Source organism: Lacerta agilis, chromosome 1, assembly GCF_009819535.1.
Source record: "Lacerta agilis isolate rLacAgi1 chromosome 1, rLacAgi1.pri, whole genome shotgun sequence".
Lineage (NCBI taxonomy): Eukaryota > Metazoa > Chordata > Lepidosauria > Squamata > Lacertidae > Lacerta > Lacerta agilis.
Genome location: NC_046312.1, coordinates 40,021,734 through 40,043,414, shown reverse-complemented (window position 1 = coordinate 40,043,414; position 21,681 = coordinate 40,021,734). Strand labels below are relative to the sequence as shown.

The window sequence follows — 21,681 nt, the reverse complement described above, 5'->3', positions numbered from 1 at the left end:
AACGACGTGCCTAACCCAAACTGAACGTGAACGTGCCCAAGCGGGGGTGCCTCTGCCTTTTATTAGGGAACAAACGTGACATCATCATTAATGCTTTAACCAATAAAATCACTGTTGCTGCCCTCCAAAAAGGCGGGAAGCAAGTTTAACGCTCATTAACAACTTTGAACATGACCGGAACTATAAAATAAAGGCGGATTAATCTCATAAGTGAACCACACTATTCATTCATGCTTTCGCTTTCGCTTTTGCGCGCAGTTATACCAAAAATAGACCTCGAAAAACTCATAAAATAACCAAATAAATATGAATCCATGGCGGATCCGTGAAACGTATTCCGACATGACTAGAATTCTCAAGGCTAGAATTGTTGAAGTTCTTAACCATAGAACAGCATCTGCAAACAAAGTCTCGCCTCTTCATCTTTTAAAAGTCCATGTGGCGGCAAAATTCTATGCATATTTACTCATTTCCATCGGTGGAAATCACTTCTAGGTGAATTTGAGATTGTGGCTTGAAAGTCTCAGCAAACCATGCAGGCTGCTGGAGACAGGCAGCAATATTCAAAGGGGCAAGTTACAGGGGTCCTTGGGAAACATACTATTGGGTGCCCCCTCTAGTTAGCTCAACCTGACCTACCCAGGAACGACCTGCCCATGAGGCGAGGTGAAGTGACTGCCTAAGGTGGCAGAATCCACAGGGGCAGAAGATCTGGCCCATGCTGCCTCCACAATGCCCTCTCAGTGAATAAGAGGCACTACTAATCTCCTCCCATCCCATTCCCACTGTTGATCTTTATTCCCTCTTGTTCCTGATGTAGATCACCCCCCTTGCGATTTTGCTTCAGGTGCCAAAATATCTTGGGCTGACTCTATCCAACCTTTAAGAGAGGGGAAGCAATTGGGGTAAAGGGGCAGAGCATGAACACACTCTCAGGGCAGAATGGCAGGGACAGTTGGACTCTGTGGTGCTGCCTTCACAAAACAAAAACACTTAAGCTGTTATTTCTGCTCACTTAATTTCTGCCCTTGCAGCATGGAGGATTGGCACCCCAGCCAAATATCCTCGCTACTTTACTACGCAGAGGGGAAGAAAGGGTGAGCAAGCAGAGGCTTGCCATTGCATTTGTTCTGGGGCACTTCTTTCTGAGCCCACTCTTGACTGCGCACAGAGGCAGGGTGAGCAAGCAGGTAGAGAATCCCAAAGGGAAAGGAAGGCGAATGATCAGGAGCAGTGGTAGCTGCTCTTTGTATCCCTTGCTTCCCCAATCTTCTCGAGTTAAAGGGTTAACAGTAGGAAGGGGAGGAAGTGTTGCTGTGCACAGTGCAGAGCAGCCCCCCCCCCCAGTGGGCCCAAACCTTCCAGGGACTGATGCATCTCAGCAGCTGCTCATCAGCAGGCAGGACAGATACAGGAAACCTGAACAGCTTGTTTTACAGAAGCAAACATGATAAGGAGTGTGCCTATCTCAAGCAGTAATCCTGTCTCTCTCTCTCAAACCACCTCCAGCTCTATGGAAAAGCTGTAATCTGTTTCCAGCCTTAGAAAAGTGTAGCCTTGCAGATGATTATATACTTTGGCTGAAATCCCATCACATTTACAAGGGTGTAAGTCCCATTGAAGTGGACAGAGACCTTGACCGAAGCCTCTTAAGGATGCTTACTTAAGACTAGCTCTTTGCTGAGCCCCATCAGATTTACTCCTGAATAAACATTGCTATCAATGGGTGTTGCATCAATGGACATTGTGCTTCACAGTGTTTCATGGCCAAAGTCGGATATCCTATGGAGCTCACCAGCTAATGTTGACAATGGGGAGAAGAAACGTGGAGAAGGGAGACTTAGGAAAAGGGTAGCAATAATGCAAGTAATGAGTGCAGTTACATATACAGTACTTAACGTATACGTCTTCCGGTCAGGTCATGGACTGTACCTTTGTTACAAGCAACCAAGATGTCACAAAGTTAGTGAGCAAGCTTTTGAGTTTTCCAGAATTCTTCATCGGACTGAATATTAAGCAGATGGGGGGGGGAGAGAGGAGCTGACTTTATATTGAAGCCACAACGTCTGCATTTAGTCCAAGACGGCATGTTCGAGATATAATAGAGCCTAATCTAACGATGTCTGCTGGGTGCTGTGCAGGTTTCAAGTTGCACCTAAGGACTGCAGGGACAAAGAAGCAAATGATGGCTGATCCCCATTTATGAAAGTATAAAACCCAGCAGTTACCTGGAGCTTTCTCCAACCCTTAAGCGACACACACAGATGGAAAGGGAAACAAGAGATAATTGACTTGTTATTCATAATTAGCAGCATTACTATGCTGCTCCGTAACTGAAGTTCTGAAGGTGGCATATATAAAAATTGTTAAAACAATGAACATCTTTCAAGAAAACAATATACAGTATAAAACACAGCGAAGCAGAGATGACCAACAAAATTAAATCATAACAGGCCGTAAAAACTTTTTTAAAACCCAAACTTCAAAATCTATGGGAAATATAGAGAATAATAAAGAAATTCTCACTTGACATTGAAAATTGAAAGCAAAATTCTGTCTCCTGTCCCACATTATGGACCAGGATGACTTCCCTTGCTTTTTATTTGTCTTGGGGGATACATGTATAGTTACAGGAGTGAGGTGCCAAGAGTCATAGGATATGCCTAGTCCACTAGTGGAGCTACAAGCAGTTTCAAAACAGGAAGCAAAGGCAGGAACAGACGGGGTTTTTTTTTACAATGGAGTCTCCAAAGGATCTCCGCTGGGAATTGTGCCATCTTGGTGGCTTTTAAAAAAAATATGAGCTCAATCTAGGGAGGACTGATCTACATAGCCACGCGCTGTGTAACACCTAAATGGAACATCCCTGTTCAGCAGCAGTATACCCGAGTCCCAAATCGGGACTCGGAAACAAACTTTGCCTTCTAAGTGAGATGATGGGGTCTCGTGAGAGTCCAAGCAACTTGTATGCACACGAGTGGGCGGTAGCGCAAGTTCCCACAACATCGATTCTCCCATCTCCAGGGGGGAAAGTCCGTTCGTGTGAAGGGGGCCTTCCGGGAGCGAAGAGAGGAGGCTCGCAGGGAGAGGAGAGCACCGGGGTGAGCTGGCGTTCGCTTGGAAGCCGCTCCGCTCTCCCGTCCTGCCTCGCTGTGAGTGGAGATCCCGAGCGCGACTGGGCGAAGCAGCCACGTTGTGTCCCCCCCCCCCCCAGCGCCGCTCGCGGGAGCCCGGGACGCCTCCGGGGATCCCCATTGGCCGGCTCCGTCCAACGCGTCACGGCGGGGGCGGGGCTCCCATCAGCTGTTTGGGTTATGCCAGGAAGCAAGTGTATTTTGGAAACAATGCCGTGTGCGGCTGGCGGCGGCGCCTGAGGTTGCAGCCCGGGGACTTTCCGGCTCCCGCTCTTTCCGCTGGCCGCGCTCGCTGGCGCTGCTGCTGCAGATCAGATCAGATCAGGCGAGGGTTCCGCTTTTCAGGGTTCGCTGATCCCGCCTTGCAGCGGCTCCCGAGCCTCTTGCCTAAAGGAGACGCTCGCTGGCCGCAAAACCCCGACGACAGTCCCGCCCAGGCGGAGTCGCAAGTAGGGCACCAGGTCAGTAGTGACTTCTGGGTGGTGTGTGTGTGTGAGTGTTAGTCGCGCGTGTGGATATAGATTTTGATATATAGGTGATTGTGGGTGTAATATTATTTGATCCGTGACCTACAGACGGGGACGGCGAGTTAACTCCATCGCTCTCATGGGTCGCCTTTGATCAGATCTTCATTTCAACTTTTAACGGGATTGTTGCATTTCATAAGTACCTACTGTTACTCGGCTTCAGCCTTCACGATTAGGTGGGCTGTAAATTTAAATGAATGAATGAATGAATTCTCTGAAGGTCTTCGTTAGTACAGTATACGGATCTTAATGTTCTGCGATCTCAATGCACTGTGAGCCGATAAGTAGAGCAGGGGAGCACACCCTCCCCCCACAATCTGTATTAGTTCGGGGGTGGTGCTTTTGGGGTTTTTTATCTTTTAAAATTTCAGCGTCTACCGTTAATAAAAAAACTTTTGTTGGCAAATGTATATCTGCTTCACCTTCTATCTCAGACAGATTAAGTGAACTAGTGGTACCACAAAACTGTTGATACCAACAGTTCAACCATCTCAGTGGTTCCTAATCGCTTCCTTCACTGTGGCTTCTTGGCATGCTGTAAATAATATAGTTCAATTCATCTTTCACTATCTCGAAATAGAAATACTTGAGCCCTTTCCCTTGAGAGACATCCGTAGTAAACAGATCTTGAACTCTTTACACAAAGCAACAGATCAGGCAGGTGCCAAAAGGAGTGATTTTTTAAAAAACTGCCTATTTGCTAATAAAAAAGGAATCATTTCCTTTAGGTGGTTTGGCTACTAATGTGCTGCGAGACAAATACTTAACTAAAGGATCAAATGACTTTATATACCAGATGTGCTCTGCAAAGTACTGCGTTTGTCAAATGGTCTTAATAACTTTGGAGTTTCTTTCTTGTGTGTGTGTGTGTTTTGTAAGGATGTCTTTTGGCCTCATCCTGAATTGAATTGATGCATTTCAGTCTTAAATCTCTGAAGAACAGAAGGTGCAGGGAAGAGTTAAAAGGGGATTTGTGAAGTCCAGCTTGCTTTGTTTTGGTTAACTGGCAGTGCATGTGTGTCCTATAGTCTTCCTCTTTGCTTCGCTCTTGAGAGCAGGCAAGTGGCTGCAATGTTTTGTTCGAGGCTTCTTTTTTTCTGAGGGAATGCTGGAGGGAGATGGAAGAATGTATGCATTGTATAGTTCCCAACAGGTGTTTCCAAGTTGGGAGAACTGCAGCACTATTCTAATTTTACATGATTTTTTTTTTAGAACTTGCTTGCTGAGCTGATTTCCTTCTTTCAAAGGGATGTGATTATTATTTATTATGCTTTGACAGCTCTTTCAGGAAATGTAGAGCAGCTTATGTGGGGCTCCCAGCTGCTGACCAGGCTGGAATTTTCTATAAAGTTATAAATATAACAGCATCAAGTGCCCTCAACTTGCCCTCCTAAGTGATTTCTAGGGTAGGCCATGCCTTTGCTCTATATTCCTTATCCTTAAATAACCACTGTAAAGATTTTCCTCCCTTTAAAAACCTGTTCCTTCTCCAAGCTTATTTCTTTGCATCCTGTCCTACTTCCAAGGATGGAGACTCTCTTCTCAGCCTCCCAATCTGGTGAGGTGGAAAGCCTGAAGGAGAGTGCAGAGTTTCTCCCAAGCTTCATGCTCAGCCAAGCCCAATGTCCCGGTCACTGCACAAAAACCCCCACACAGGCAGCCCTATGGTCTCTTCTCTTGGACTGAGCCCCACTGAACACAGCTGAACTTGCTTCTTGGTAACCGTGCATCAGATTGCATTGTAAGGGAACACTTTGGCTTTGAGATCTGCTGCGCATAGAATCTTATTGAATGTTTAGACAAGTGATAGGGAACCTGTGCCTCTCCAGAATTTTTCATAGGATCATAGAACTGTAGAGATGGAAGGGTCCCCAAGGGTCATCTAGTCCCAAGCCCCTGCAATGCAATAATCCTGCCCACAGCTGTCCATGGGTGGGTGGTGTTGGGCTGCAATTCCCATCAGCCCCCGCCAGCATGGCCAGTCATTAGGGATGAAAGGAGCTGTAGTGCAGCAAGCTCTGGAGGGCCACAGGTTCGCCACCACTTTTATAGACCTCTGCAAGCCTGTTTTTTATAGTGGGATATGTAGTATAAGGCCCTGACTACAGTGGCAGCCAGTATCTCGAGACATTTATGGGATTTGGGGCCTACCCTACTAGATAACCATACTTCAGTCATGAGCTCGGGTGCAGGGCTGGTCGGTCGGAAGTACTGGGTGTGATAGCAAGGGCCAGCAATATCCTTCCTGCCCCCAGGCCCCATGGTTCAAATCATGGCCAGCTCTGTTCTCCTCTTTTTTACTTTTACAGCCACTTGTCCTTCCATTTGCAGTTTCAAGACTTGTCCTTTTCTCTCTCTCTCTCTCTTTTTTTTTTTTAAAAAAAATATTTTTAGTGGTTGTCCTTTTCCATTTGCCTGTGGCTGACTTTTCACTTGGAAGGTTGTCTGAATTCATTGTAACTGAAGGCACCTCCCAAGAAGTGGAAGGAAAAGCTGAGAAGATTCTCTTCTGCAATGTGTATTGAGAGCTTCCAGTGCAACTACAGTACCGAAGAAGGAAAAGCAGAGCATGTGATACTCTCCCCCCACCCCCGCCTCAGCCTGGACCAACAAGATATTACTCTTACTGTTTCAGGAAATGTTTACTCCTATTCCACTTACTTGTAATCTGTAATCTTCATCTTTCCTCTTGTACTTTAGATGTGGTGTGTGCATGTTCTGGAACTTTGAGCTTAACAGCCCAGTGTTATGAATTCCTATATAGAAGTCACATTAACCTCAGTGGCAATGGACTTATTTCCAGGTAAGGGTGTTTATGATTGAAGCCATCTAGTATCAACTTGCACATCTTGACTCTGAAGTAAGCTCCGCTGAGTTCAATCAGAAGCTTCTCCCAATTGCAACTTTAAAGCAGAAGTTTGGGGTGTCTCTCCCTTTTTCTTTGCCCAGAGACCTTGGAACAGGGATTGTTAAATGGTCTCCAGTAGAGCTTAGGCTCTGGATTTGCATTACTGTACTTCTCTTGCAGTGAATTCAGAAACAATGTTGTTCATGCTGCTGCCTACTGGTCTGTTTTAAAGTTCTTCTTACAACTACAAATCTATGCCTATTGCATGGATCTGAATAGCGGGCCGTAGCTGACATGAAAACCAAATCCAGCATCCTAACTAGTCCAGCTTCCTGTTCTCACAAGCAGGAGCTGAGCTCAACGACATTCTCCCCTCCTATGGTTTCCAGGAACTGGTATTCAGAAGCATTATTCTGTTTAGTGAGGATGCATCACACAGGTTGAATCATTCAGATGTAAGAGCTTCACAGCAGAGTGAAACTTGTCTGGAATTGAATTGTATTTGCAGCTGAATCCTATGCAGGTTCAGTTGGAAGTCCTTCTGATTTCTGTAAGACTTACCGTATTCCCAAGGAGAAGCATGCAACACTCCTCTGTGCCAAGGCTCTTGATAAAAGTCTTGCAGGTTATATTGCACAAACCACAGCAAAACAAATGACCCAAAGATTGAGTTTCACTTCCTTGTTCAGGGTCTGGAGGCATTTATTTTTGTGTGTGTGTGTGTGTGTGTGTGTGTTTAGATTATGCTAGTTTTAAAAGGAATAGCAAGGGACTTAATTGCTGGTTGTAAGGAGCTTTAAAAACACTACATTGCCTGCTCTTGTAATCTCTGACCCAAGGACATGCCTGTGGACATCTCTGGTTTTATATGTTCAAGCTTTTTATGGAACTGCTAAAAGGAACTGAAGCTTTTTCTTGCCTCAGCTTTTCTTCAGAGGTGGTCACCAAAAACTTATTTTGAGCAGTTCAGTTTTAACAGAGAAGGGATTTGGGAATTCATCAGAAGAGCCTTTCTTGGAAGATAAGGCTGTGTTCTACTCCATTGTCGGAGGCAGTATGCCTCTGAATACCAGTTTTTGGAAATCAAAAGTGGAAATAGGACTGTTACACTCATGTTTTGCTGGTGGGCTTCCCGCTGGCATCCATTTGGTCACTATCAGAACATGATGGTGAACTGGATGGGCCTTTGACACAATCCCAGCAGAGCTCTCCTTATGTTTTTCTGTCTTAGACTTATGGCAATGCTCTGTCTGTCCATCTCAGTGTCTTTTGATCTTTCTGTGCAGAAGAATGAGAATTAAAAGTTGTTGAACTTACGTGCACTGCACAGAGGTGGTAGGTGGTCTTTCTGGCATCTGGGACACTCAATACTTCTTATATACCACTCAGGGCCATCATCATATTGGTTCTTATGTATTTTTCTATGCAGTCTGCTGGCATTTTGTTGGATGCTAAAGTTTTGAGAGAGGGGCTCGGTCTTACTTCTTCCCTGATTATTGATTGGCCAATTATGTTGGGCAACATCCCAACAAGCCTCTTCCTCCCCAAGGCTCTCATTCATCCTAACCTTCCCCCTGTTGACTACATCATTCAGACTGGCAACAGCACCCAACATCCTTCACTTTGTTGGGTTCTATCTTCTGGGGGCATTTTCAGAAATCAGGTGGCTGATCAGCTGGCTAGGAAGGCTTTGGGATAGAGGGACATTGATCTTGGACATAAATGGACATAAATTAGGTGAACAGCAAAAGCAGGGGAAGGTGCAATCTATAGGTTGGAGGTTATTCTCCTTTTCTCCAGTATTGGAGGATTTTTGTATTTTTACAATGAAAGAGTTACAGAGACAAGTTAGTTGGCTCAGAGTTTTCATGGGGCATTGTGCTCTCCAGAGTGGCTTGTACTCTGGATGTTGTGAGGTTTGTGGGATGGAGAAGACGATTCATCATGTTCTATGGGATTGCTTGCTGTATATGGAAGACTGAGGACCTCTATTACGTAGTTTTGTGATGTCTGTATGTTACAAGTTTTCTGTGGGGGTTCAGTGGGGTTTTTCTCTGGGGTTCAGTGTTTGATAGTTTATAGCAATTAATGAAGGATACAACACTGTGGTTGAAATGTGGCCTTTCCTTGGACTTGCTATGCCATTAAACCTGGAGGAGAGGCTGCAGTTATGAGCAGTCACCAGCAATTCCCCACTTGTTACTCAAGAAGGAAGTGATGCTGTCTCCCACCAAGAAGCAGTTATAAGCCTCTTATTGAGAACTTCTGTTGATCTGATCCCCTTACGCTGGCTAAGGTGGTTTGAGTTGCCAGTGACCGATCTGCTCCAGTTGTTTATAGAATTATAAGGGTTCTCTAGATCCATTTTGATCTTGGTTTGGAATATTTCATCAATGTGGGGCACGCTTTGGATTTCTTGGCTTGGTTACCAAACAGTCACCATCCAGTCCTACTTGATCCTCAAGAGTTTCAGCAGTGTATTGCAACTAAATCCCAGCATTTTGTAGATCCTGCTAGTTGTGATTAGGTTCCAGCACCTGGTGTCCCAGTTCTATTCTTCAGGTACATCATCAGACCTCACTAATACCTTGAAACATTTTTGTATGATTGTAGAATCCTCTGGATTTATTGAGGACTTTGAAATCTAAGCACTGGGTGTGGAAGGTCTTTATACATGTATATGTGGTTGTGATGAGGTAGCATGGTATTTGGCTTCTAAAACATTCATCATTGAAGGCTTTTCTTGGACTTCCTCCTTGTGGCTACCTAGTTCATAAAAAGTCTGAACCATTGGGTGCAAAGGAGGGAAGACTGTCCAGTTGGCCTCCATCATTTATCTCTTATCCCAAGCCTAATTCATAGGCTGTTTTGTGAAGAAAGTGCAAAGAAAACCATGCATCCTCTCTAGAATATTCAGTGGCATTTTATCTAGTTTCTTTTTTAAAAAAAATTGCAGGTGAAATGGATTCCCCTGACTACCTGGAGCAGGATTTCTCCAATCTAGATGGGCTGGAGGATGATGTCTTCCACTCTGAAGACTGTGGACTTGCCAGTCAACCCAATGAGATGACATTTCCTGGCATTTTCACACAGAGTAAATCTTACAACTGCCTTCTGGGGAGATTCCAGCTCTTCCCACTTACACACTGTTGCGGCCCAGGCACCAGACATGCCAAGCAGCAAGATAAGGCAACTCAAACCCTCAACCCATCCTCTTCTAGCCAGGATGTCATGTTACCTTGTGGGGTCACTGAAGAGCCCCAGAGACTCTTCTATGGTAAGAATGCTGGATGTTTCTATACTTTTGCACTCAATGAATTGTCATGTGTTAGTATTCATGTCATTCTTAGGTTACTTCTTATTCTTCTGAAGAAATATAGTTCTCTCTTTGTGTGGGACAAAGGACTGAAGTTGGAGGATCTTAAAATCTATATGGTTAGTACTGCACCATGATGCATGAAATTGGATTTGGGGAAAACACAGTTTATTACCACAATTCATTAGAGTTCTGAAAACCTCAAAATATATATGCTATTTTAAAGAAGCAAGTTCTGTTCCTCATGGAACTTAGACTGTTGTCAAAATAGCTCCTTTACATTTCTTCTAAAGGCAACAAACTGCTTAGAGCAGGGTTTCCTAAATTTGGGTCTCCTTCTGTTGTTGGACTACAATTCCCATCATCCCTAGCTAGCAGGAATAGTGGTCAGGGATAATAGGAATTGTAGTCCAAAAACAGCCTGAGATCCAAGTTCAGGAAACCCTGGCTTACAGTATCTAATTGAAGTGTGGACATTTCAAGGTGGGAGAGGCCAGTCCCATATAATCCACTACATCTCACCAATTTCACATCAAGGAACAAAATCTTGCAGCATACCTGAATGCCTACTTCTCAAAAAAAAAAAAAAATGTGTTGGTTCAGTGGTACTGTCCATAACATATATGGCACTTATACCTGTATGTCTACCAATGGGGTGCAATTAAGTTCATGCAGCAAATATCCACCCATCAGCAGTTTATATTAGGCACACAGGCCTATAATGTCAGATATAAAGAGCAAGAACAGTAAGATATCAGCGGCTTATCATGTAAGTTTCCCTGGACCCATTGTTGTAGATCTCAGAGTTACTGTTCTTAGGAACACCAAATCATGGAGATAAATGGTGCATGAGATAGTAAAACTGGGATTCACTCATAAATGTGAGAGAATTAGCCTGGGCCTTCACAGAGATTGTGGTTTCTTTGCACAATATTAGCACTAAGCCTGCACCTTAGAGCACATTTAACTTGTCTTCATTCAGATTCATGCACTTGGCAAGTTAAAAAAAAAAAAAATTAAAAGGGGGATGGGCATCTGGGGAAAAAAACACTTTGGCAATCCCACCCACCATTGAACCCAATGTGTTTTGACTATATGCAATGTTAAGCGAGATCCATGAAATGTACTCCCCACCCCGCCCCAAAGTTGTGGTATTACTGAGTTGCTATCCCTTTAAGAACTGCATACAATGTTTTCTTTTGATCAGCTTTTAACAGACTAAATTACCTGGCTTTCCCTGGTTTCAATTTAGCATCTGAAGAGCTTTTCGCCTGCGTAAGCTCATGCAATTTTGCAATTTAAAAGCTTCTTCATAGTGAAACAAATTTCTGCCCCACTCCTTATTTGCGATCCCCTCTCCCCTTACACAGAGCTCAGAAGGATGTCCCATTAAATTACTCCCAAGTAAGTATGTACAGGATTGCAATCTAATTGACTGAAAATCTTTTGTTGGAAAGGGGAACCTGGTGAACTGGGCAGGAGATCTTTTGAAAAGGTGTTAATTATTTTTAAAGCAGCAGTGCTTAGTAAGTGTGGGGGCCTCTGCAAAGAGACTGCCTGCTGGGACACATTCAGGTACCAAATAAAAACAGAGAATGCATTTCTCATGAACACCATTGTTCTATCCATATGCAGATGCCATCATTTAACATGGCAATCCTAATGGGAAGGACAACTCAGAGGTGGATCTAGCACCAAATACAAAACAGTGGGATAGGGTTTTTCCTCTCCCACTTGGTAGAGAATTACTTTAGGACTATGGAAGGGAGTCTGAGAAACAAGATCCACAGCATCCTCAGACATGCAGACCTTCCAAATCTGATGACAGAGAGCAAACTCGGCCCTCCAGATGTTTTGGGACAACTCCCATCATCCCTAGCTAACAGGACCAGTGGTCAGGGATGATGGGAGTTGTAGTCCCAAAACATCTGGAGGGCCGAGTTTGCCTACGCCTGGCAGAGAGGGAGGCCCACAGCCTATTTGAAATCAAATCAATCACATAACTGGGGCAGTTCAGGGTCCATGATTCTCTCTCTCTCTCTCTCTCTCTCTCTCTCTCTCTCTCTGTGTGTTTTACAGAAAAATAATGCAGCATTTACGGTGTTTGCATGTTCCTCTGTGGGTATAAAGCAGAGGTAGTGAACCTTCAGCCCTCATGTTGTTGTTGGATTACAACACCAATAATCCTTGACCATTGGGGCTGTGGCTGATGGGAATTAGAGTCCAAGGACATTTGGAGGGCCATAAGTTCCCCATCCCCAGTTTAAGGGGATGGTTGAATCTTTTTATCTGCTCCAAAAAGGTGCCCACCTGGCCCCATGATACTTCTCATGAAATTCTATGAACCGCTATTGCATAAAGCAGGGAATCTGTGGTCCTCCAGATGTTTGCTGGGCTTCCAACACCCATCAACCTCTGCCAGCGAGACCAGTGGATGGGTGTAACGAGAGCTGGAAATTCAAGCCAAATCTGGCTTGATTTCCTATCACTGGCTTAGAGACTAAAAGTGACCTATAATGTGACACATCCAAGTCCGTAAAACACACAAAGGTTTGCGAACAAATTCATCGAAAAAATACAGTAAAACCAAATTTTATCTAAATGCTCATCCAATAATACTATAAGAAGGATAAATCCCACCCCACCCTATGATAAGATGAGCACCACAAACAGGTCAGAAATCGTGCTGAAGTATGACACTAATTAATAACCAAAAGCTTGGAGAACCAGGAAAGTCTTCTGGTGTTGAAAAGCTGACAGTGATAGTGCCCATGTGCGTTTCCCTGGGGGGAGCATTCTACAAACAGAGTGGCCCATTTTTGCACTGCCAACCTCCACACTTCCCTCAGAGGAGCCACTGGGGAAACTGCCCCATGGAGGGCTTCCTCTTTTACCTGTGAGCATCCTTAGGTTTATCCAGCAGAGGCAGCAGTACTCTAGGGTGGCTGTGAGTGTCATTGTAGTTTCCTACAAAAACCCAGAGGTCCCAGTGTAGTGTCATTCTAGAGCATTGTGGGAAATTAAAATGGAGTCTTATAGACCCAGTTGCCCAATGTGGAGGGTCCTGAGCAGGTATTGCCAGTAATGGATCCCTTAGCTTTCTAAAAGGTGGTTGAAGTTTAGCTATAAGTGCTTTGCTTAATTCAAACGAGACATTTTATTTCTTTGATTATGACCTTGATTTTGCTGTATTCTCTTCCGGTGTGCTGTTCATGGCAGAAGGATTGTTCACATACGTGAGAGGCTATAAGTGCCTGACTCTTCTCTGATGTTTGGCAGGGAATGCTGGGTTCCGTTTACATGTCAACCCCATTGGTTTCTCATTGAGTCCACACCTCCGGGAGGAACCTCGGGAAAGTCCACAGGAACTGCGAACTGAAGTTCAGATTGCACGGAAGTTACAGTGCATTGCGGACCAGTTTCACAGGCTGCATCTACAGAGGGTAGGTTGTGTTTTGGGCAAGGAAAGTGGGGCGTTGGTGGTGGAGTGGGGGGGACTTTATTCACTGTCAAACTCTTTGTCCAATGGTCTTTTTAAAAATAATCATTCTGTTTCATTTTTCGGGGGGTTTTCCGCCCTCCTTCACACAAAGCGTCGGACTATAGAACAGTATTATTTCTTTACATAAAGCCAATTTCTCTTGCAGCACGACCAACGAATAGGCCTCATGAGGAGTTATGAAGTTAGGAGCAGGCTTCATTCTTAATGACCCTCACCAAATCCTGTAGGACCGAGTGAGAAGTCAGCAAAATGGTTGAGGAAAGGGCCTATCTGTTCTTCTCAATAAACTGTGTGTTGGCTTATGCCAGAGAGCAAGTTTTGCCCCCACCCAAGAGATATGCCTCCGTACCGTACATACCTTTGGTTTCTCACATGCATTCTCCCCCCTCCTCCTGCTCCTCTAGCATTTTCACTTCAACTATCCCAAAGTCTCCTGCTCACTCAAATTCCCCTTGTAGAATCATAGAGCTGGAAGTGATTTAGTACAATCCCCTGCTCACTGCAGGATCTGCAAGCCATGATGTGAATGGGTACCCCTAACAACTCTCAGCACCCTTAACAAACTACAGCCCCCAGAATTCTTTGGGAGGAAGCCATGACTGTTTAAAGTGGTATTGTAGTGCAGGGCTGGCACATGTCCTGGGGGCGTGGCGCCCATCGGGGGGGCAGCTGCGATGGCACCCCACTGGGATTGTACTGCCGGGGGTGGTGCGTTCCCCCTGCACTCCTCTTCAGTGGGTGTAAATGTGCCCTTGGGCTAGACTGCAGTGTACAGTATTGATACCCACATTAAAGGATCCTGTCTCCAACCCACTGTTTAGGAGTATTGCTTTGTGTTTTAATTTCTTTGCAAGCAAAGGCACCTTTATAACCACCAGGTGTCAGAAGTTTCACCTTGGGCTTTTCTGATTTTTTTTTCATATGTCAAACCAAAGGAAGAAAGTTAAGGTCTTGAGCTTCTGGCCTCTCTTCTTTGCAGTCTGAGAGGAGCTAAGGTCACCTCTGGTCATGGGGTAGCCCCTCCGCTCTACATCTCCCCCAGACCCCCAATTACTTCTGTGTAAACTACCTTCACTGTTGCTGTGGCTAGTCTCTCCTCAGCCCATGTGGAACATTCTTAAACAGAAATCTCAGTGCTGCAACAAAAAAAAAAATTCCCAGAATTCTTTGGGGGAGAGCCAGGACCGTTAAAACCAGTTTGTTTTAACATACCCAGAATGATCCTATCTGGGCCTGGGCAGATTTCCACTTTAGCTGTGAAGAATTGCGCGCCAGAGCTTATCATTGCTGTGGGTTCTGCTTCTCTTCCAAGGATGAGTGCAAGTTGTGTCACAGGGCCAAAGCCTTGGTCCGGGGCCAGAGAGTTCTGTAACCGAGCATACCAAGCTTTCTAAAAAGGAAACCTGCACCTTTTTATAATGTGGATGTCTCTTTGTAAGATAAGATGTTCATTTGAGCCGTTTTAAGGGACGTAAATTGAGGCGCATTGTCTCGCTGTGGCTGTTTCTTAACTGGACGGGAGTAGGAGCAAGATTCAGGAAGTTCTTGTGGGTTTGGGTCATGTGCGGAATGGATCTGGGCAGTGGCTGTGGAAGGCGAGAGTCTGACATTCTGCATCCATAGATGTTTCCTTTAGGCATTCTAGGACAGCTGTCTATGCAAATGTGGGGTGTTCATGCACTTCTTTTGGCTCATGTCCCACATGGTGCCAGACATTCACATTCCAACTGCCCATTGTTTATCTCAGAGTCTTGTGCTACCATCATATTTATTCCCTTCCTTCCCAGGACTTCTTTCTACATTGTTGGTTGGGGTATGGTTGCACTTGAGCTAGGGTTTTTCTTTGCCCGGGGGTGGGGGTGGGTGTTCAAGGCAAAAGAGTGCAGCCTCCAAAGTTATATGATCTAAGAAAGCAGATGTGGAAATAAGGTTAACTGGAACGTTTAAAAGCTACTATTCATACTGTCTGGTGGCATCCTATTTTGTTGCTTTGTGTGCATGTGGAACGTTCACATGGGGAGGGATTTTTTAAAATAAAAAATATCTCCCCTACCACCACTATGGACACCATCATCTCCCCCACCCCTCACCCCTGCCCTTAGATAGTATTTCTTCAATATCCGTCCTGAAGCTCATCTGTGGCATAGCTAACTTTGCCCAGAGTAGTAAAGGTTAACTGGGTGCCTTTTCCCCCTCCTTCTCCTGTCAAAAGAGTCCTGAAGGGAAGCCACAGAACTGGTTGTAACTCGACCCTTTCCATCTGGGGAGTGTAGCTATCCGATGTCTTTGTCTGGGAAATGTGTCCAAAAATGCCCCAGGAGGAGGGGGGGGGGAATAAAACCTGTAACCAAAAAAAGAAAATTGGCCGGTCCCCTCCCTTTTCTTCATCTTCGGGCAAGGAGTGTGTGTGTTGCCGTGGCACCCGAGCCCCTGAGGAACTGACTGCAGAGCAAAAGGAGGGTAGAAAGAGACTTTCTGTGGAGGCCGGAGAATCGCGTGTCAGCCAAGCATGTGGAAGAGTTAGTAAACAAAAGCATCCCTCTTTACTACGACCTCATGCAGCCAAGAGAGGAGGGGCTCTTTCCCTTTCAGCTGAAATAATAGAGTGTTGTAAAGAAGAGGGAGAGTCCTAGCTGAACATTTGTTTTGTTTTTAAAGAGAGAGAGAGAAGCCCTGGACACAGGTGGGGAAGAACTTAAGCAATGGGTCTTCACCGCTCAGTCTTTGGACTGATAACTGGCACTCTGCTGGCAGGGAGACTTTTTGTGTTTGTACGGAGCAATGTTTCAGACCATTGAAGGTTTTATTTATCGCTACGCTTATGCTAATACCGTCTTTTCCTTCCCGCCTCGCTCTTTGCCAACTTTCTCCTCTCGTTTTTGGCAAAGATCAACGGAGCGCTGTCCAGTCGCTTTTCTTTTGGTTGGGAAGGACGTCGGAGGCCAGGGAGACTAAATCTTGCCCGTGCAGTTGCCTACGTCTGGTTCGATGGCTCCAAATGGCACTTTTGGAGCAACCCAAAAGTTGGCCAAAGGCTGTGGCAAGCAGCTTCTGTTCTGCTTTGCTGACAGGACAGCACGTAAACCGCTGGGGGAGCCTCCAAGGTGCCAACCGAAAGCTGAACTAGAGTAGATGTACTTCTGGTGGCGTCCCACCAGTGGCAGCATCTGAGAGTAGAGCAATCTAGGGGTGAACAACTGAAGATAGGCCTAAAAACAGTACAAGGTGAACACCTAAAGCAGAGACCTTTTCCTTGTCAATATTGGAGACCAAGATTCTCGGTAAATTTATCAAAGAAGACAAGCTATGGAGCTGCTCTTTGAGGTAGAAGACTATCCAAAACCAGGCTTCCAGCATTGAAAATGTACATAATTCCATGTGCATATTATCCATGGGAGTAGTTTCATTGGGGTTTGAGGTGACTCATATTCAAAAAGATGCACTCAGCTTTCTTCAACTGCTCTATTAATTTATTAGACAAATCACACTCTCTTTAATATTCTGTTTATGTGCTTTCAGTGTAGTGGGCCCAAGCCTGTGGAACTCCATGCTAACTGAGATTAGACAGGCCCTCTCCTTGCACATAACTAATACTTCCTTGCTCCATTTTAAGGTAGTGTTTGGCTTTATGATATGTTCTCATTGTCCCATTTCCTGTCAATTTATTTTTATGTATACTGCATAAAAATGCAGCTAAGCAGTATTGAAACAGGGTAAGTAGGCAAAGTAATGTTAAAGTCAGATTCTGATTGGCAGGATACCAAAGTACATTAATCCATCTTTTTTAAACATAAAAAATGAACCACTTTGAGGTTCTTTATCTGCAGGGCCTCAGACCTGATTGTGGGATGCCAACCCATCTAAGGAACAGCTGTTGGATCCTTTGTGTGCAGAACATGGACCTATAGTGTTTGCTCACAAGTAAGACCTGCTGAGTTCACTGAGGCTCACGGTGCAATCCTAAGTACAGTGGTACCTCGGGTTACGTACTTAATTGGTTCCAGGTTGCCGTTCGTAACCCGAAAAGTATGCAACCCAAAAATTGTGCTTTGCGCATGCGCGAACTGTGCAGAACGCTTCTGTGCATGCGCCGAAAAACACTTCCGGGTTACGAGAGTACATAAACCAAAAGGTACGTAACCCGAAGCGGACGTAACCCGAGGGACGACTGTATAGGAAGCTGGTGCAATTTATGACGGATTAAATTAAGCTGATGTTAAATTACCATTATTCCAAACTCCATTCAGGAGCAAGGCTACTGCTGGCTGATCTGGCCTTTAAAACAGAGTTTTACTTACACAACAACCCTCTTTGCTTGCGTATGTTCCACTGGGTTGCCAGGTCACGTGGCTAGGCTGGAAGAGATTTTGAATAGGTGCAGGTCTATCCTTGTCCTGCCCCACTTCTAGAACCCTCCCTATTTCGGACTTAAACTGGCTCAAGATGCACAGGCTAAGCCAGAATAGCCATGTTAATAGCATGTTGCTGGCCGAGCTGGGATGAGGGAAATATGCTCGCGTAGCTCTGGTTCAGCAAAGACAGCCCAAGATCTCCCTATTCTAAATTTACACACCTTGATATTAGATTGCTCTATCAGCCCCAAATAAGGATGCACGGGATTATAGCGATGGGTAAGACCTCTTGCAAATGTTAACTCAACAGTGTGCAGCCTTTTAGAACAGCAACAAAAGCAATCAGTTTCCACTTGACTGTATTTTGGCTAGAGCCTCCTGTAATAGACAGGGAGTCTATAAGAAATGGGGAGGCAATTTATTCTCTCGGTACTGAGGGCTGCATAACTGTCAATAAAATCCAGGAGACCTGACTCCAGTCCCCCTGCTCTGGCCTCCAGATCTTGCTGAGATAATGCTTTGGGGCTTCGGGGACATTTATGTTGAAAATGAGTTGTAATTGAGAGCTGTATATATTGACCAATAAAAGTTTATGGCAGTGAGGCAAGAAGGGGAGAAACACAAACTGTTAAATTCCTCCCTGCTTCTGCAGAAGACACACCAAGGGAGGCAAACCTGTCACAGCCTTTCAAAGGTGCTCTTGTCAGTGGATCTAAATGGGATCATCGGGTGGAGCTTTGATTACCAAGGGCTCCCCCCCCCCCCAGGGGATCATTTCCTTTACCCTTTGCTGCAGTTTCATGCAGGATGAAACCCTGCATTGCACACAATCTCCCCCTTTTTTCCAACGTTGCTTTTATTAACCCTGATTAGTATGAGGCAATGGAGCCCCAGGCGATGACAATGAAAAGACACCAGAGCCAAGAAATGTACCTCTTTAGGCTGCTTGTGGGGCTTTTTTTGGGGGGGGGGGGTTGTTTTTGAAGTTAGACATAGGAAGAAGAAGAAAAACGTCCAGGGCGTATGCATGTGTATGACTGTGCGTGAGAGATGGAGAAGCAGGGTAGTATTTGCTCTGCGGCCAGCACTGTTTAAATCGCTCTCTATATTTAGCCTCTGAGTCATCACAACTGCTGACAAGAGGCTGAATTAGCTGAGACTTTGGTGCTGCACCTGACTGCTGGCCTTTGTGTGTCTCCAACAGAGAAGGAGTGTAGCTCTGTCTAAAGATTTTCTGAGTCGCTTCCTCCGGCAGATCTGAAAGTTCCACTTCTACCTCCAGTTCTGTGTAGCGTAAACACAGGCCACTCCCTCTTCCTCCTCCTCCTTGGGGCATCAGCTAAGAGGGAAAGATGGCTTAAGTGAAAGGATCGTCCATCGGCTTCTTGGGACAAGAAGGATTTTGTGTGTGTGTGCGTTGCAAAATAAAGCCGTGTGCTTATTTTTCTGGCAACCTGCTTCCATTGACTGGCTTATACTAAATCTTAAGAGCAAGTTAGGAATCAATTCTCAGAACTGGATTGTTGCAGGAAGCTTCACTGCAAGTTAGTAGAACTGAAGGAAGTTTGCACTGCTAGCCAGGGACCTTGCTGCCTTCAGATAGAGCTACCTTGGCAAACTGCCATTTTTCACTCTTTATGTAGCAGTAAGGTAAGGGGACCCCTGACCATTAGGTCCAGTCATGTCCGACTCTGGGGTTGCGGCACTCATCTCGCGTTACTGGCCGAGGGAGCCCGTGTACAACTTCCGGGTCATGTGGCCAGCATGACAAAGCCGCTTCTGGTGAACCAGAGCAGCGCACGGAAACGCCGTTTACCTTCCCGCCAGAGCGGTACCTATTTATCTACTTGCACTTTTGATGTGCTTTCGAACTGCTAGGTGGGCAGGAGCTGGGACTGAGCAACGGGAGCTCACTCCATCGTGGGGATTCGAACCGCCGACCTTCTGATCAGCAAGCCCTAGGCTCCATGCACCAGTAGCTGACCAGTATTAGCAGCTGTTAATATGTGTAAAGGGGACATCCCCAAATGCTTTGGAAAGGTACATAGCAAGAAAGTGCAGGTGCTTCTCCCTGGTGTGAGCATTCTGAATGCACATTTATCCTTCAAACTTGGTCTTCATCACTGAGGCAGATTGTTCACGCCTGTACTGTAGTGGAGTATAAAGTATAGATCTTCTTGTAGTGAAGACATTGGAACCACCAAGGGCCAGCTTCTGACATCCATTCTAGAAGCACAGATGAGGGAGAGGATGAGCTGAAGAAGGAAATAACTTTTTTTAAAGGCAGTTGGAAAATGAATTGTAGTCTGGAGCACGTATCCTATGACCATACATGCACAGGACAATTGTGCATACTTGGGCAATTGTGCTGTAGGTTGAGAGGAGAGATGGCTCGAGGAAGGCAGAGGATGTTGCGCTGCACTTTAATTCCCTCCTAGAATATGTTTCAGTTGGGCATACTCAGTGCCAATCCTGCTGTTGATTCTTAATGCGTAGGATCAATGGGGAAGCCATCTGGTGGCCTATACACATAAAACATTTTCCTAAAGCTTTTTGCTTTGGCATCTTAAAGCACACCTTGGGTCAATGAAATGAAGCCACATTTCCCTGTTTTTTTTTCTCTGATTGCTTTTTTATTTTTAGGATAGGCGTGAGTACACTTGCCTTACTGTTACTTAATATTAAGGCTGTGTTTTAACTGTTATAACACGCCCTGGGGCCTTCAGGTGAAGGGCAGGCAATAAATTGTGTTGGGTTTTTTTAAAAAATATTTTTTTTACTTTCTTCAATAAAAAAGGCAGGCAATAAATTGTTACAACAACAACAACAACAACAACAACAAAGAAGGGCCACATCTTGTGGGCCTGGGGAAATGGTGACCTGCAGTTATCCTCTCTGGCTTGGAAGTCAACTGGCTCTTGCTACTACTTCCTGCAGCCCCAGTCCTGAAGGACAGAGATGGAAGAGAATGGTTATTTTTAATTGTAAGCATACCGAGAAATAGTCCCCTTATAAAATCTTCCAGCATACAGATTGGGTCACACATCAGAGGTGGATTTAGGGGAGCACAACCTGTTCGGTCCTGGGGAGGAGGGCCTGCAACTATGATATAGATTGTAGAATGAAAGGCAAGAGGTGGGGTGCCAAATTTTGGCATTGGATAGGGTGCCTCTGACATTTGAGAGGTCTGCCACTGCACGTACACACACACACTGCAAAACCCTTGGGCAGTGTCTTTCACCGTACAGACTCTGTGTTGGCCCTTATTATTACTTATGTGGCCAGGATATATCTTTTACCCCTCCCCCTGCCCCTGCTTACCAAGTCACTTTTTCCTGAAATATACTGCACCGTTCTTAAATGCTCAGTGGCATCCTTCTTAATATAGTTTTTATTATTATTTCAAGTCTAATGGGAAGAAAATTATGTTGTGTGTTTGATACATTTCCACACACACCCTTTTCATAAGCTTGCATTTTATGTGACAGGCACATGGTATCTGAAGGACCTCCCTCATCTTCCCTTCTGAGTTTGGGTTGAAAAAATGAATATTGGAGAACCATTAGCACAGCTGGACAATTTTTTTCGTAGTTCCCTACCTTCTTTTTAATAGTAAGTCTATGGTTCTGCTTGTTGTTCTGCGACTACTTCTGCTTCCCCGCCAACTTTCTTCTCCAACATGTTCCTGACCTCTGTTGCCTTGGGGAACTTGAGTGATTTCCTTGTTTTACCTAATGTGTAATCTGTCCTGTGGCAGCACAGTTTGCCTCCAGGCCCCTGGCAGGCAAAACAACTTTTCAAGTGACTCAGCTTCTGGCTTCTGTGTGCTGCATACTTTGTTTTGCATATCATACTCATCAGTTTGTGTTTTGGTTGTTGGAATCCCCTTGATTTTCTGCTCCAGTCTTGAGTGTTCCATTTTATGTTGTTGGAATGGCAACTTCAGAGTTAATGCTGACTCTGTCTAGTCCGATAAAAGCTTGGCTGAAGGTTTGGAAGTGA

At 45.0% G+C, this 21,681-nt stretch overlaps 1 protein-coding gene across 6 annotated transcripts in view; it reads left to right on the top strand.

Moving 5' to 3' along the window:
* Positions 1-21,681, top strand: part of BMF (Bcl2 modifying factor) — an 86,526-nt gene that overhangs the window by 14,476 nt on the left and 50,369 nt on the right. Inside the window, exons 1-5 of one of the 6 annotated variants that reach the window (XM_033145090.1) lie at positions 3,535-3,595; positions 6,362-6,464; positions 9,466-9,786; positions 13,105-13,268; positions 13,473-13,639. In XM_033145090.1, coding sequence (XP_033000981.1) covers positions 6,410-6,464; positions 9,466-9,786; positions 13,105-13,268; positions 13,473-13,532 — 600 coding nt within the window. In that variant the 5' untranslated portion in view covers positions 3,535-3,595; positions 6,362-6,409 and the 3' untranslated portion in view covers positions 13,533-13,639. Of the gene's footprint in view, positions 1-3,458; positions 3,596-6,361; positions 6,465-9,465; positions 9,787-13,104; positions 13,269-13,472; positions 13,640-21,681 lie in introns of those variants that run through there. The other 5 variants (XM_033145046.1, XM_033145070.1, XM_033145054.1 and 2 more) reach the window with 5 other exon arrangements.